The sequence below is a fragment of the Barbus barbus genome, assembly GCF_936440315.1.
Source record: "Barbus barbus genome assembly, chromosome: 46".
NCBI classification, from domain to species: domain Eukaryota; kingdom Metazoa; phylum Chordata; class Actinopteri; order Cypriniformes; family Cyprinidae; genus Barbus; species Barbus barbus.
Window position 1 is genome coordinate 12367815 of NC_136724.1, and position 12202 is coordinate 12380016.

The 12202-nt window shown below is 39.1% G+C and overlaps 1 protein-coding gene across 1 annotated transcript in view; it reads left to right on the forward strand.

The window, feature by feature from the left end:
• LOC306865122 (eukaryotic translation initiation factor 2 subunit 3) overlaps nucleotides 1–11551 on the forward strand; it is a 13548-nt gene extending 1997 nt beyond the window's left edge. The window contains exons 5-13 of the mRNA XM_079409510.1: nucleotides 163–284; nucleotides 882–976; nucleotides 1081–1239; nucleotides 7201–7335; nucleotides 7427–7521; nucleotides 7681–7825; nucleotides 7916–8085; nucleotides 10875–11047; nucleotides 11200–11551. Of these exons, the coding sequence (XP_079265636.1) occupies nucleotides 163–284; nucleotides 882–976; nucleotides 1081–1239; nucleotides 7201–7335; nucleotides 7427–7521; nucleotides 7681–7825; nucleotides 7916–8085; nucleotides 10875–11047; nucleotides 11200–11263 (1158 nt within the window). The 3' untranslated portion in view covers nucleotides 11264–11551. The remainder of the gene's footprint in view (nucleotides 1–162; nucleotides 285–881; nucleotides 977–1080; nucleotides 1240–7200; nucleotides 7336–7426; nucleotides 7522–7680; nucleotides 7826–7915; nucleotides 8086–10874; nucleotides 11048–11199) is intronic.
• The last annotated feature ends 651 nt before the right edge of the window (nucleotides 11552–12202 follow it).

The following is a 12202-nucleotide window of genomic DNA, read 5'->3' on the forward strand; positions in this document are numbered from 1 at the left end:
GCTTCCCTTTTTAGGAAAAAAATGTTTTTCCTCTAAGTGAGGCTGTTACAAGATATTTCTTTTGAATAAATGTGAAGTGTTTATTTCTGATGGATTGATTGATTGATTAATGTTTGTCTTTTGTTTAAAGTCTATATGTTTTGTATTAAATCCCTTATTTAGGTGTATAAATTGGATGATCCAAGTTGTCCACGGCCGGAGTGTTACAGGTCATGTGGCAGCAGCACACCTGATGAGTTCCCCACAGACATTCCTGGCACCAAAGGCAACTTCAAATTAGTCCGGTATGTTGGTTGTATACATTTTAATTTCAGCTAATAGATATATGAAATTTTACAGAATGATCATCTGGCATACATGGCTTTGGTGTTTGTTTTTTACATTAGTGTAAAGGTATATTAAACCTAAAAATGAATGTATATGCAGTAAATCATGTGAACTGGCAAATGGATTTGCAACAGTCACTTTGTCACATCCAATTTAGATGGCTTTTAGCTGATGCGATGCAAAGCAACAATGGTTTTGTCTGGTGTAGACACGGTGTGTGTGTTGCTCTTGAAGGGGAGCGGCAAGTTCACAATAGCAGCTTGTGATGCCATCCTCTGAAGAGGTGTTTTTCTATGGCAAGGTTCTTCTACGTCAACTGGTTGCCAAGTCTGAAGAAGAAAGATTCAGAGGAATTATAAAAGGCACTTTTGCCACGGCTTTTTTTTTTTTTTCTGCTGATTTCCTGTGCCCCACTTTTGAGAACCACTGGTCTAATCGATGTGTAATTTCCTTCCGAATTCAATCTCCATATTCAGTTATCGTAATCTAATTGTAGTGCTCTACTTAGCAAGTGTTTGTTTCCCCACACATCCTGATTGTTTTTGTCTTTTTAGGCATGTCTCGTTTGTGGATTGCCCCGGTCACGACATCTTGATGGCCACCATGTTAAACGGTGCCGCCGTCATGGATGCTGCGCTGCTCCTAATCGGTGAGTATTTACCTTGCAACCTGTAGTGGTTTTAGATTTGCAAGTAATGAACACCGCTGTTATTATGTTGTATGAGTGGCTAATGACCTTCTTTACTCTTTCAGCTGGCAATGAATCATGCCCTCAGCCACAGACGTCAGAGCATTTGGCTGCCATTGAGATCATGAAGCTCAAGCACATACTGATTCTGCAGAATAAAATCGACTTGGTGAAAGAGAGTCAGGCCAAAGAGCAGTATGAACAGATCCTGGCTTTTGTGCAGGGTAAGAGTTTTAGCTTTTGTGCTATTCTGAATTGTCATGGATAGGGCTGTGACGGTTGCCATGACAACTGCCACCAGGGTAATGCCTGTGACATCACACACTCTGTAACAATTTTAAAATACAAAGTTTTGAATACAAGTGCAATAATAGTTACAGTTGCAATAGAATTCGGTATTTATGGCATGTACCATTTAGCTGTTAATTGTTTTATTTAGATTTAGACAAATTACCTCAAATGCCATGCACCGTGTCTACACTGTACACGAGAGGTATTGCGTGGCATGGCAAAATACAATAGTCAATAGAACACAATACATTATAATCAGTGATGCTGTCTACACTGGATGAGGTGCGACACGACAAATCCCCGACAGTAAACTGATGCCTTGTTTTATGATGTGCTGACACAAAAACACCAATGAGGTCCTCCCTTAAAGGGGTCATATAATGCCCATTTTCCACAAGTTGATATTATTCTTTAGGGTCTTATTTAAAAGTCTGTAACATAGATTGGTTCAAATTTTTAATTGGTAGTGTAAAAAAAACCCGTTTTTACTGCTCTAGTTAGAGCAAGCGGTATTGTGTCATTCTCCTTTAAATGTTAATGAGCTCGGCTGACCCCGCCCCTCTCTTCTGAGCCACTCTCTGAGGGATTGTTTACTTTAGCTGCATTCATGTGAAACTTGTTAATTAGCACATTATTAGGAAAGGCGATTTGCAAATATTCATTTAAAAAACCTTGTACTCACTTTTTCTGGAGGTGAAGCTCGCACGAACATAGACGTATTTAGGTAGATCGGGGGTGCATTCCCTTCAAAAACAAATGTAACGCCGGTTTCACACTGCAAGCGTAAGCAGGGCGTACGCCGCGCGCAAGCAGGACGGAAGCAGAGCAGAAGCAGCGCGTATCCATTTTGCATTCACACCGGCAGCGTTTGCAGCGCGCACCTGAACCGCGGATTTTGTACAGATTTCTCAATAATGGGTAATACGTTAGCTTTGTTTTATTTCTATTTAAAATACATTACAGAGGGAAAACGTGTCAAGAAGCTTATTTTTTTAATAAATTACGAAATATAAGTTTTTTTTCAACTTTCTTTTATGCTTTGTTTGCGTGTAGTGAGAGTTGTTGACAGAAGGAAGGCAATCGCGCTATATATGTTGTTAAGAAGACTACGACAAAGGATGAGATGCAGACTTTGGGTACACTCTATGCAGTTTACACACAATGTAAGATGAAGGAAGAATAGCCTACCTTCCTCCTCAACTTGAAACTTGAAACATTTAATTGTATACGTAGCCTATGCATCTCATATTTCTTATATATGTGTGATTATTGTGTAAAGTATCCATTATTAAATAAATGTTTTTATTTCATCAGTGTTGTTTCTTTACTGATACTTCAGAAACTGTACTGATTGGATTTGCATGGCTGAGGCCAACACAATGCTTTATCCTGAACATTACATTGTAGTATTGACAGTGCTTTTGAGGTTGTCATTAACCTTGCACAGTAGCCTAATTGCTTTTATATATTTTATATATTCTGTTTATATCTTATAAACAGAAAATGTACATACATTACCCATCAAAAACATAGAAAATCCAAAAAATGTCTGTAATAAGTAGGCCTAACCTTAAACTTCTTAATAGACACGTTTTTTAATGATCAATTTATCGAGAATTAAGTCTGAAATAGATATACAGTAGTCTACAGCGTAGATGTATGTATCATGTGTGACCTTATTCTGTCTATTGTATTTAGTTAATTAGCTATTAATTTGTTCGTACGTGGGCATGCTAAAAATTGAAAACAAAAAAGTAAGAAAGGTTATTACTTTCTGCACAGAGTGCTGATGCAACATCCTCCCATGCTTTTTCCTTCGCCTGCAAGTCTTTATATAGTAAATTATGAGGATAATAACTGTATGCTTCTCAACCTCCACGATTAGACGAGTGTCATCCATGATTGTCTTCTTTGCATTAGCGCTAGTACCGTCATCATGATGTCAACATGACACCTGTTCTTACGGCAACTTACTATATAGTTATAACACATATAGGCTAACATAATTAATACAATTAACCAGTGACTTAAGCTGAAATAACAGTATAAATTATTTAAACTAATTTTAGTGATGAGCAAAAACTTTATTTTATTTAGTTTTTTGTAATATATAGTATTATTTTTTTTTTTTTACTTAAGTATACTCTATTTACAACATAGTAAGATGTCATTAATTTACATTTTGGGGACCAATTTCACTTTTTCGTGTGTATTTTGTCCATAATCAATGCTTTGTCACTTTAATTGAGCGTAAGCAGCGCAGCAAAAATAGACTCGGCGCCGAAACGATCGCGGCACTGCCGCGCCGCTCCTGCGTGCTGTGTGAATGTTCTCATCCGTTAACATGGGCGCCGAAAAAAATACGCGCTGCTTACGCTTGCAGTGTGAAACCGGCGTAATCCTCTTCAGCGGCTCAGAGGATGGAAGTAAATGACTACTGCTATGTTCATTATTACATCCAACAACAAAACACCTCAATCGCTTAGGAGTCATTCTTGTCTACATCTGCTCCAGTGGTGAAACAACTGATGACAGCTCACTCAGGGCGCGTCTGAGATAAGACACCAGTGCAGTCTGTACTAAAACGCTACTGTCAATCAAACTATTGTGGGAGGGCCTCCGTCTGTGTGACGTCACACGGACAGACGGCTCGATTTGGGAAAGGGGTAAAGATTTTAGATTTAAAAAAAAAAAAAAAAAACACTGGGTGGATTTTTATCATTATAGGGTGGTTGTGTACACACACACTGCCAACACACATTTCAGTTCAAACAACTTGTAAAAGTGCATGTAGCATTATATTACCCCTTTAAACCGGACATTATGAACATGTTTGTTTTTCTGTCAAAGAATTTTAAATCTAACATTATATAAAAGCCAAGGTAGGCTTAAGCGTTAGTGTTTACGTTCTAATTGTTATCAGGCCAATGCAGATTTTTCAGCATGTGATTGAAGTTGTTACAAATTATTTCGGCTACTTATTAAGGCTACTGTCTTATTTAACTGTATTTCTTTGATAGCCTAGTGTTTTGCAGGCTGCGTGTTGCCGTGCTCACTGACGGAAGTGCTAAAATAAACAAGTATGTTTGTTAATAGATGTTTGAGCCACGCCCGTATTTATTTATTATTTTTTTGTTCCAAATTATATATATATAAATATAAACTGCATCACTGCCAGTAGTTGGTCTATTACCGTGGTGGTAAAAACCTGCCACTGTCACAGCCCTAGTCATGGATTTGCTGGTAGTTGAACAGGAGACCACAACAGTATCATTGCCGCTTGTCAGTATGAATTTGGGAGAAGTGTACATGTATGCTACTGTTCAAATATTTGTTGGTTAGTTTTTTGTTTTTTACAAAGGGGTCATAAACGGCCTTTGTTTTTATTATTTTGTACTGTACTCTGAGGTCCACTTATGTTATCAAGATAATTAAGATGTATTAGGCGGCTATAGGATTGTAGGCTCGGAAGTAAATGCTCACTGGTATGATTGGCTAACAGTTGTGTATGTTTGACAGCCTACAGTTTAAAAATGCATAAATACTCAGTAAATACTCAAAATTCTACAATGAATTGTGCCTTGTTTGTAAATGAATCCGGGGTAAAATGAAGTGAACAAAGGACCGAGTTCTTACTGACGCAGTCTGGAGCTTCATTAAAAATAAAGTTCATCAAATAAAGTCTATAGTTGGGCTGCACGATAAATCTAAATGAGATGGCGATTAAGCAAAAGCTGCGATTGTCATGGGTATATTTCAGTGAAGCATGGTTCTGTGATCAGTAGTAAATCTCCATCCGAAGGCCAGAGGGCGCTCTACCGTGGAAACTCCAAATACACCCTGCAGAAGAAACCCAGGAAATTCCTATAACCCTAGCTGAATAAACAGAAGATTTAACTGCTTTCATTGATTCAACATGACTAATAACACACGGGGGAAGTCATGGCCTAATGGTTAGAGAGTCGGACTCGTAATCGAAAGGTTGCGGGTTCGAGTCCCCGGCCGGCAGGGATTGTAGGTGGGGGGAGTGAATGTCCAGCGCTCTCTCCACCCTCAATACCACGACTGAGGTGCCCTTGAGCAAGGCACCGAACCCCCAACTGCTCCCCGGGCGCCGCAGCATGGCTGCCCACTGCTGTGTGTGTGTGTGTGTGTGTGTGTGTGTGTGTGTGTGTGTGTGTGCGTGCGCATTTGTTCACTACTCACTGCTGTGTGTGTGCACTTGGATGGGTTAAATGCAGAGCACCAATTTCGAGTATGGGTCACCATACTTGACAATACGTCACGACGACTACGACAATATATGGTGAAATATGTTGCATGCATTATTTTGTGTAAGAAGCCACATCATCTCACAGAAGGATTTATTTTAAACACTCGACAGAAGTAATGAAGTGAGTTTGGAGTAAAACGTTATTAAATGGGGTATTTTCACGTGCTTTCAGATGGAGCAGCATTTACTACACAGAGCCATAGTTCACTGAGAAGATACGCAAACAGCTGTCATTATTGCAGAATGATTTCTTCGATTTCATTATCTCATGATTAAATTGTCTGCGATAATGAATGCGATATTGCGTAGCTTGTCAGGGAACTACGGCTCTGTGTAGTAAATACTGCTCCATCTGAAAGCACGTGCTGGAGATTTACTACTGGTTACAGAGCTTTACTGACAAAATGCGCAGCACAATCGCCTTGGATTAATTGTGCAGCCCTAGTCTATAGTTTGGTTTCTGTGTAGACCTACGGTTGCCTCTCTCGTTATTTACACTACGTTTGCGAATCAGTGGGCGGGGTTAACCAGGCAGCGCTGTAGAAGCAGTAGTCTTGTCAAAAGTACTGACCACGTTATCCTGAAATTTTAAAAATGTCCATTTCCTGTTAACGTTTGAGTGCTGTAGAGTGGATTCTTAAACAGATCTGATTGGCCAATGTGTTCACACGCTCAACAGATATGACTGATTGGCTTCAGTGATCATTGCTTCACGCTCTTCACCGAGCACGGCTCACACAGAAGCACGCAGGAGCGTTTGTGAGCCGATGATCATTGTAGAGCACGTGAACACTATGGCCAATCAGCGCTGTTTAAGAATCCATTCAACAGGGTTCAAATGTTTGCGGGAAATGGACGTTTTTAAAATTTCAGTTCCGACCGGTATCACGGCTGGTACTTTTGACAACACTAAGAAGCAGGCGTTGATCATCTTCTGAAGATGCAGAGTTTAGCCACACTATTACATCATAAAGTGGGACATTCCACAACCTGTCGTTTTGGCAGACTGGCTTCAATGTGATCTGTTTTTAGACTAATGAGAGTTTTGAGTTCTGAAACTTAAAGGATGTCAGGACCTCTTAAATATCAAAAGATCATGGGGATTTTGATTTCTCAGTTCATGACCTCTTTGGTGATCAAGAAACATTTCTTCTCATTATCGTCAATGTTAAAAAATGCATTTATTTGAAATAGAAATCTGCTGTGACATTCTGAAAGTCTTTACTGTTGCATTTGATCTAATTCTTAATACATCTTTCAAAGTTTTGTTGCCACAGACCTAATAAACCAATCTAGTGATTACTTCTTTCCCTGAAATTGAAACTGGAAACAGATAGTTCATCCAAAATCAAAAATCGGTCCTCATTTACTCACTCTCATATTATTTAACTTGTGTGACTTTACTTTTTCTGTTAAACACTAGTATTATATTTTTTTTACATGAAAAAACATGAGGATGAGTAGATGATGACAGAATGGTAGTTTTGGGCGAACTATCCATTTAACATGGACATTCTGTTACTCTTATATGTCCTCTAAATGCCCTGGATGAGTTGTACAGACTGATGTAAAAACTGGCTCATAATAAAAAAAGTTTCGCCTTTGATTTATTTTCCTACAGGCACAGTAGCAGAGGGAGCTCCAATCATCCCGATCTCAGCCCAGCTCAAGTACAACATTGAGGTTGTCTGCGAGTACATTGTAAATAAGATCCCTGTGCCTGTCCGCGACTTCACCTCTGAGCCTCGCCTTATTGGTAAGAGACCTTCAATATTACTAAAGAGGACTCGCTGTTCTCTGTGGCAAAGTTTAGATGAGCAATTCTGTTCTTTTTTTTTCCCCCACAGTAATCAGGTCATTTGATGTCAATAAGCCTGGCTGTGAAGTAGATGATCTGAAAGGTGGTGTAGCTGGAGGAAGTATCCTCAAAGGAGTCCTGAAGGTAACTTTTGACTTGTTTGATCCAATTTATACCAAGCATTTTTCCACCGTCCCACAATTCCTAAAGCACTTTCATTGTAAGACTATCAGGCTTCTGCTTTGCTGTTGCTATTTCTGTACATCTTTTCATGCTGTTCTTCTGTGTTTATTTTGGTTCAAGGTTGGACAGGAGATTGAGGTCAGACCAGGTATTGTTTCTAAGGACCATGAAGGGAAACTAATGTGCAAACCTATCTTCTCCAAAATTGTCTCCCTGTTTGCTGAACATAATGACCTCCAGTATGCTGCTCCTGGTGGCCTTATTGGTATGCGGACTTAAACATTACTGCAGTCTTATAATTGTGTGTGTTGTTGTTACATTATTTAATGTTTGTTACACACATTCTCTGTTACAGGTGTTGGCACCAAGATTGACCCCACACTGTGCAGAGCAGATCGTATGGTGGGTCAGGTCCTCGGCGCTGTGGGGGCTCTTCCTGAGATCTTCACAGAGCTTGAGATCTCCTACTTCCTTTTAAGAAGGCTGCTTGGTGTGCGCACTGAGGGTGACAAGAAGGCAGCCAAGGTAAAGATTTTATAGCAGTATTATCAAAACAAATGTTAACTTTGTTTGTTTTTCAACATCCTTGTGAATGAGATGAGAATTTAGTTTCGTTTCATGTAGTCCTAACCAGCTGTTAGGTTATACGTGACCCTGCAGCACAAAACCTGGTGACTGGGGCATATTTGTAGCAATAGTCAAAAATATACTGTATGGGTCAAAATTATCCATTTTTCTTTTATGCCAAAAATCATTAGGACATTAAGTAAAGATCATGTTCCATGAAGATATTTTGTAAATTTCCTACCATAAATATATCAAAACTTAATTTTTGATTAGTAATATGCATTACTAAGGACTTCATTTGGTCAACTTTAAAGGCAATTTTCTCAATATTTAGAATTTTTTTTTTTTTTGCCCCCTCAGATTGCAGATTTTCAAATAGTTGTGTATCGGCCAAATATTGTCCTATCCTAACAAACCATGCATCAATTTCAGATGATGTATAAATCTCAATTTTCACAAAATTGACCCTAATGACTGGTTTTGTGGTCCAAGTTCACATGCTTCAAGCAACAAGGGATTTTGTTTTAGATGCTGTTTCTATTTGTGATGTTGCAGCTGGAACAAGAACATACAAACTATGACACAAATCTCAGATACAGGTTATGCGCTTTATTTAATGTTAAATGGGTTTAATGTGAGTTTGATCATTTTGCGTGACACTGATAGCCTCGATGAAAGGCACCGAGACCTTACCATTCAGACCTTGAAAATAAAGGAAACAGTGTTTAAACTATGAACTCGGTGTGAGCAAATGTGTATCTTATGCCAAAAAAGGCTTCAGTCACTCAGTATATACTTCATATTAAGTAAAGATCATGTTCAATTAAGATATTTTGTACATTTTCTACTGTAAATATATCAACTTAATTTTTGATTAGTAATATGCATTGCTAAGACCTTCATTTGGACAATTTTAAATGCGGTTTTTCTCATTTTTTTTGTTTTCATGTTTGGTTTTGCACCCTCAGATTCCAGATTTTCAAATAGTAGTATCTTGGCCAAATATTACAAAAAGTTCAGATGATTTATAAATCTCAATTTAAAAAAATTGACCCATATGACTGGTTTTGTGGTTCAGTATCACATACAGGTCCTTCTCAAAAAATTAGCATATTGTGATAAAGTTCATTATTTTCTGTAATGTACTGATAAACATTAGACTTTCATATATTTTAGATTCATTACACACAACTGAAGTAGTTCAAGCCTTTTATTGTTTTAATATTGATGATTTTGGCATACAGCTCATGAAAACCCCAAATTCCTATCTCAGAAAATTAGCATATCATGAAAAGGTTCTCTAAACGAGCTATTAACCTGATCATCTGAATCAACTAATTAACTCTAAAGACCTGCAAAAGATTCCTGAGGCTTTTAAAAACTCCCAGCCTGGTTCATTACTCAAAACCGCAATCATGGGTAAGACTGCCGACCTGACTGCTGTCCAGAAGGCCATCATTGACACCCTCAAGCAAGAGGGTAAGACACAGAAAGAAATTTCTGAACGAATAGGCTGTTCCCAGAGTGCTGTATCAAGGCACCTCAGTGGGAAGGAAAAAGTGTGGCAGAAAACGCAGCACAACGAGAAGAGGTGACCGGACCCTGAGGAAGATTGTGGAGAAGGACCGATTCCAGACCTTGGGGGACCTGCGGAAGCAGTGGACCGAGTCTGGAGTAGAAACATCCAGAGCCACCGTGTACAGGCGTGTGCAGGAAATGGGCTACAGGTGCCGCATTCCCCAGGTCAAGCCACTTTTGAACCAGAAACAGCGGCAGAAGCGCCTGACCTGGGCTACAGAGAAGCAGCACTGGACTGTTGCTCAGTGGTCCAAAGTACTTTTTTCGGATGAAAGCTAATTTTGCATGTCATTCGGAAATCAAGGTGCCAGAGTCTGGAGGAAGACTGGGGAGAGGGAAATGCCAAAATGCCTGAAGTCCAGTGTCAAGTACCCACAGTCAGTGATGCTGGTGTTGGTCCACTGTGTTTTATCAAGGGCAGGGTCAATGCAGCTAGCTATCAGGAGATTTTGGAGCACTTCATGCTTCCATCTGCTGAAAAGCTTTATGGAGATGATTTCATTTTTCAGCACGACCTGGCACCTGCTCACAGTGCCAAAACCACTGGTAAATGGTTTACTGACCATGGTATTACTGTGCTCAATTGGCCTGCCAACTCTCCTGACCTGAACCCCATAGAGAATATGTGGGATATTGTGAAGAGAAAGTTGAGAGACGCAAGACCCAACACTCTGGATGAGCTTAAGGCCGCTATCGAAGCATCCTGGGCCTCCATAACACCTCAGCAGTGCCACAGGCTGATTGCCTCCATGCCACGCCGCATTGAAGCAGTCATTTCTGCAAAAGGATTCCCGACCAAGTATTGAGTGCATAACTGAACATAATTATTTGAAGGTTGACTTTTTTTGTATTAAAAACATTTCTTTTATTGGTCGGATGAAATATGCTAATTTTTTGAGATAGGCATTTTGGGTTTTCATGAGCTGTATGCCAAAATCATCAATATTAAAACAATAAAAGGCTTGAACTACTTCAGTTGTGTGTAATGAATCTAAAATATATGAAAGTCTAATGTTTATCAGTACATTACAGAAAATAATGAACTTTATCACAATATGCTAATTTTTTGAGAAGGACCTGTATTACGTGTAAACAGACTTTTACTTGTACTTTTGCCCTATTTTGAATGCTATGACAGTTTTTGATTTTCATACTAATTTGGCCAACAGGTTCAGAAGCTGTCGAAGAATGAGGTGCTGATGGTAAACATTGGCTCGCTGTCGACAGGAGGCCGTGTGAGTGCAGTGAAAGCTGATTTGGCCAAGATTGTGCTCACTAACCCTGTGTGCACAGAGGTGGGGGAGAAGATCGCCTTGAGTCGCAGAGTGGAGAAACATTGGCGGTGAGCACGTTTCTATTCAGCTGTTTGTTCTGTGGAATAATGTGCATCAAGGAATCATGCACAATTAGATCAGAAACTTGTTTTATAATTTATATATTTTCCACTTTTCATAAATGCAGTTGTACAGTCATTGACTTGTTTCTCTTCCCTAGTTTGATCGGATGGGGTCAGATCAGGAGAGGGGTGACCATCACACCCACGGTCGACGATGATTGAGGAGTGACCACATTCTTTCATCGGCTCGCACCGTCTCTCTGCCGGACATAATTAAATAATTTTCACACACACACTCGTGCACAGGCCAGCGCGTTTCGTCGTCAGCGCAGTGAAGGGAAAGGCTCTTTTTGATAGGAACGCACTGGCCCTGTATTTTAAGATGTTCACTGTCCTCTGTGGAAGGATTGGTGTCATTTATATGAGAAATGCAATGAAAACAATATTCCTTGGCTTGACAAAGATATTGTCAGCATCTTTCAGTGATGACTAATAAAAACCTTTTGGATCAAACTGTTTGCGTGCTCGGTTTTCTGAAAATGGTGCTTCATTTCAACCACTGCAATGTAGTACTTATTGCAGTATGGCATGCAGGGTTATTAATAGCACCCAAAGCCATTTGAAAGTGTGGGGTGACCAACTGAGTCAATAAGTAATGATTATTTATAAATGGGGGTACAGGTCGATGACAGATTGATGGTTTCTACACCTTTGATTAAACTTAAATATCCTGAACAAATATTGTATATTAAAAGCATATTAAAGGGAATCTATAAGCATGTAGTAGCAGGATTTTGAGGCTTTTGAATGAGCAGCAGTTGTCTTAAAAGTTTGGCAGCATTATACCTTAATAACCTCAGTTATAGTATTGAACTCAATCTGTTGATCTGTAGCCTACCACATCGCTTAGCTAAGTCTGAGTATTAAATTAATCGTTATGTATTTCTTATATGCTGTCGTATTTTTTTAATTTACATTATTTTTTGTATTATGTATATTTGCTTGGTTTTTAATGCATGTAAATAGTTGTTTATGAAAGTATGTTGGCCTGTACCTAATGTTAGATCAAACTGACATATGTTAAAGCGTCTTTATAAAAAGAAAATAATAAAAACGTTAAACCATTCGGTCAGTAACCGTGCACGCACTAAACTGTGTAAA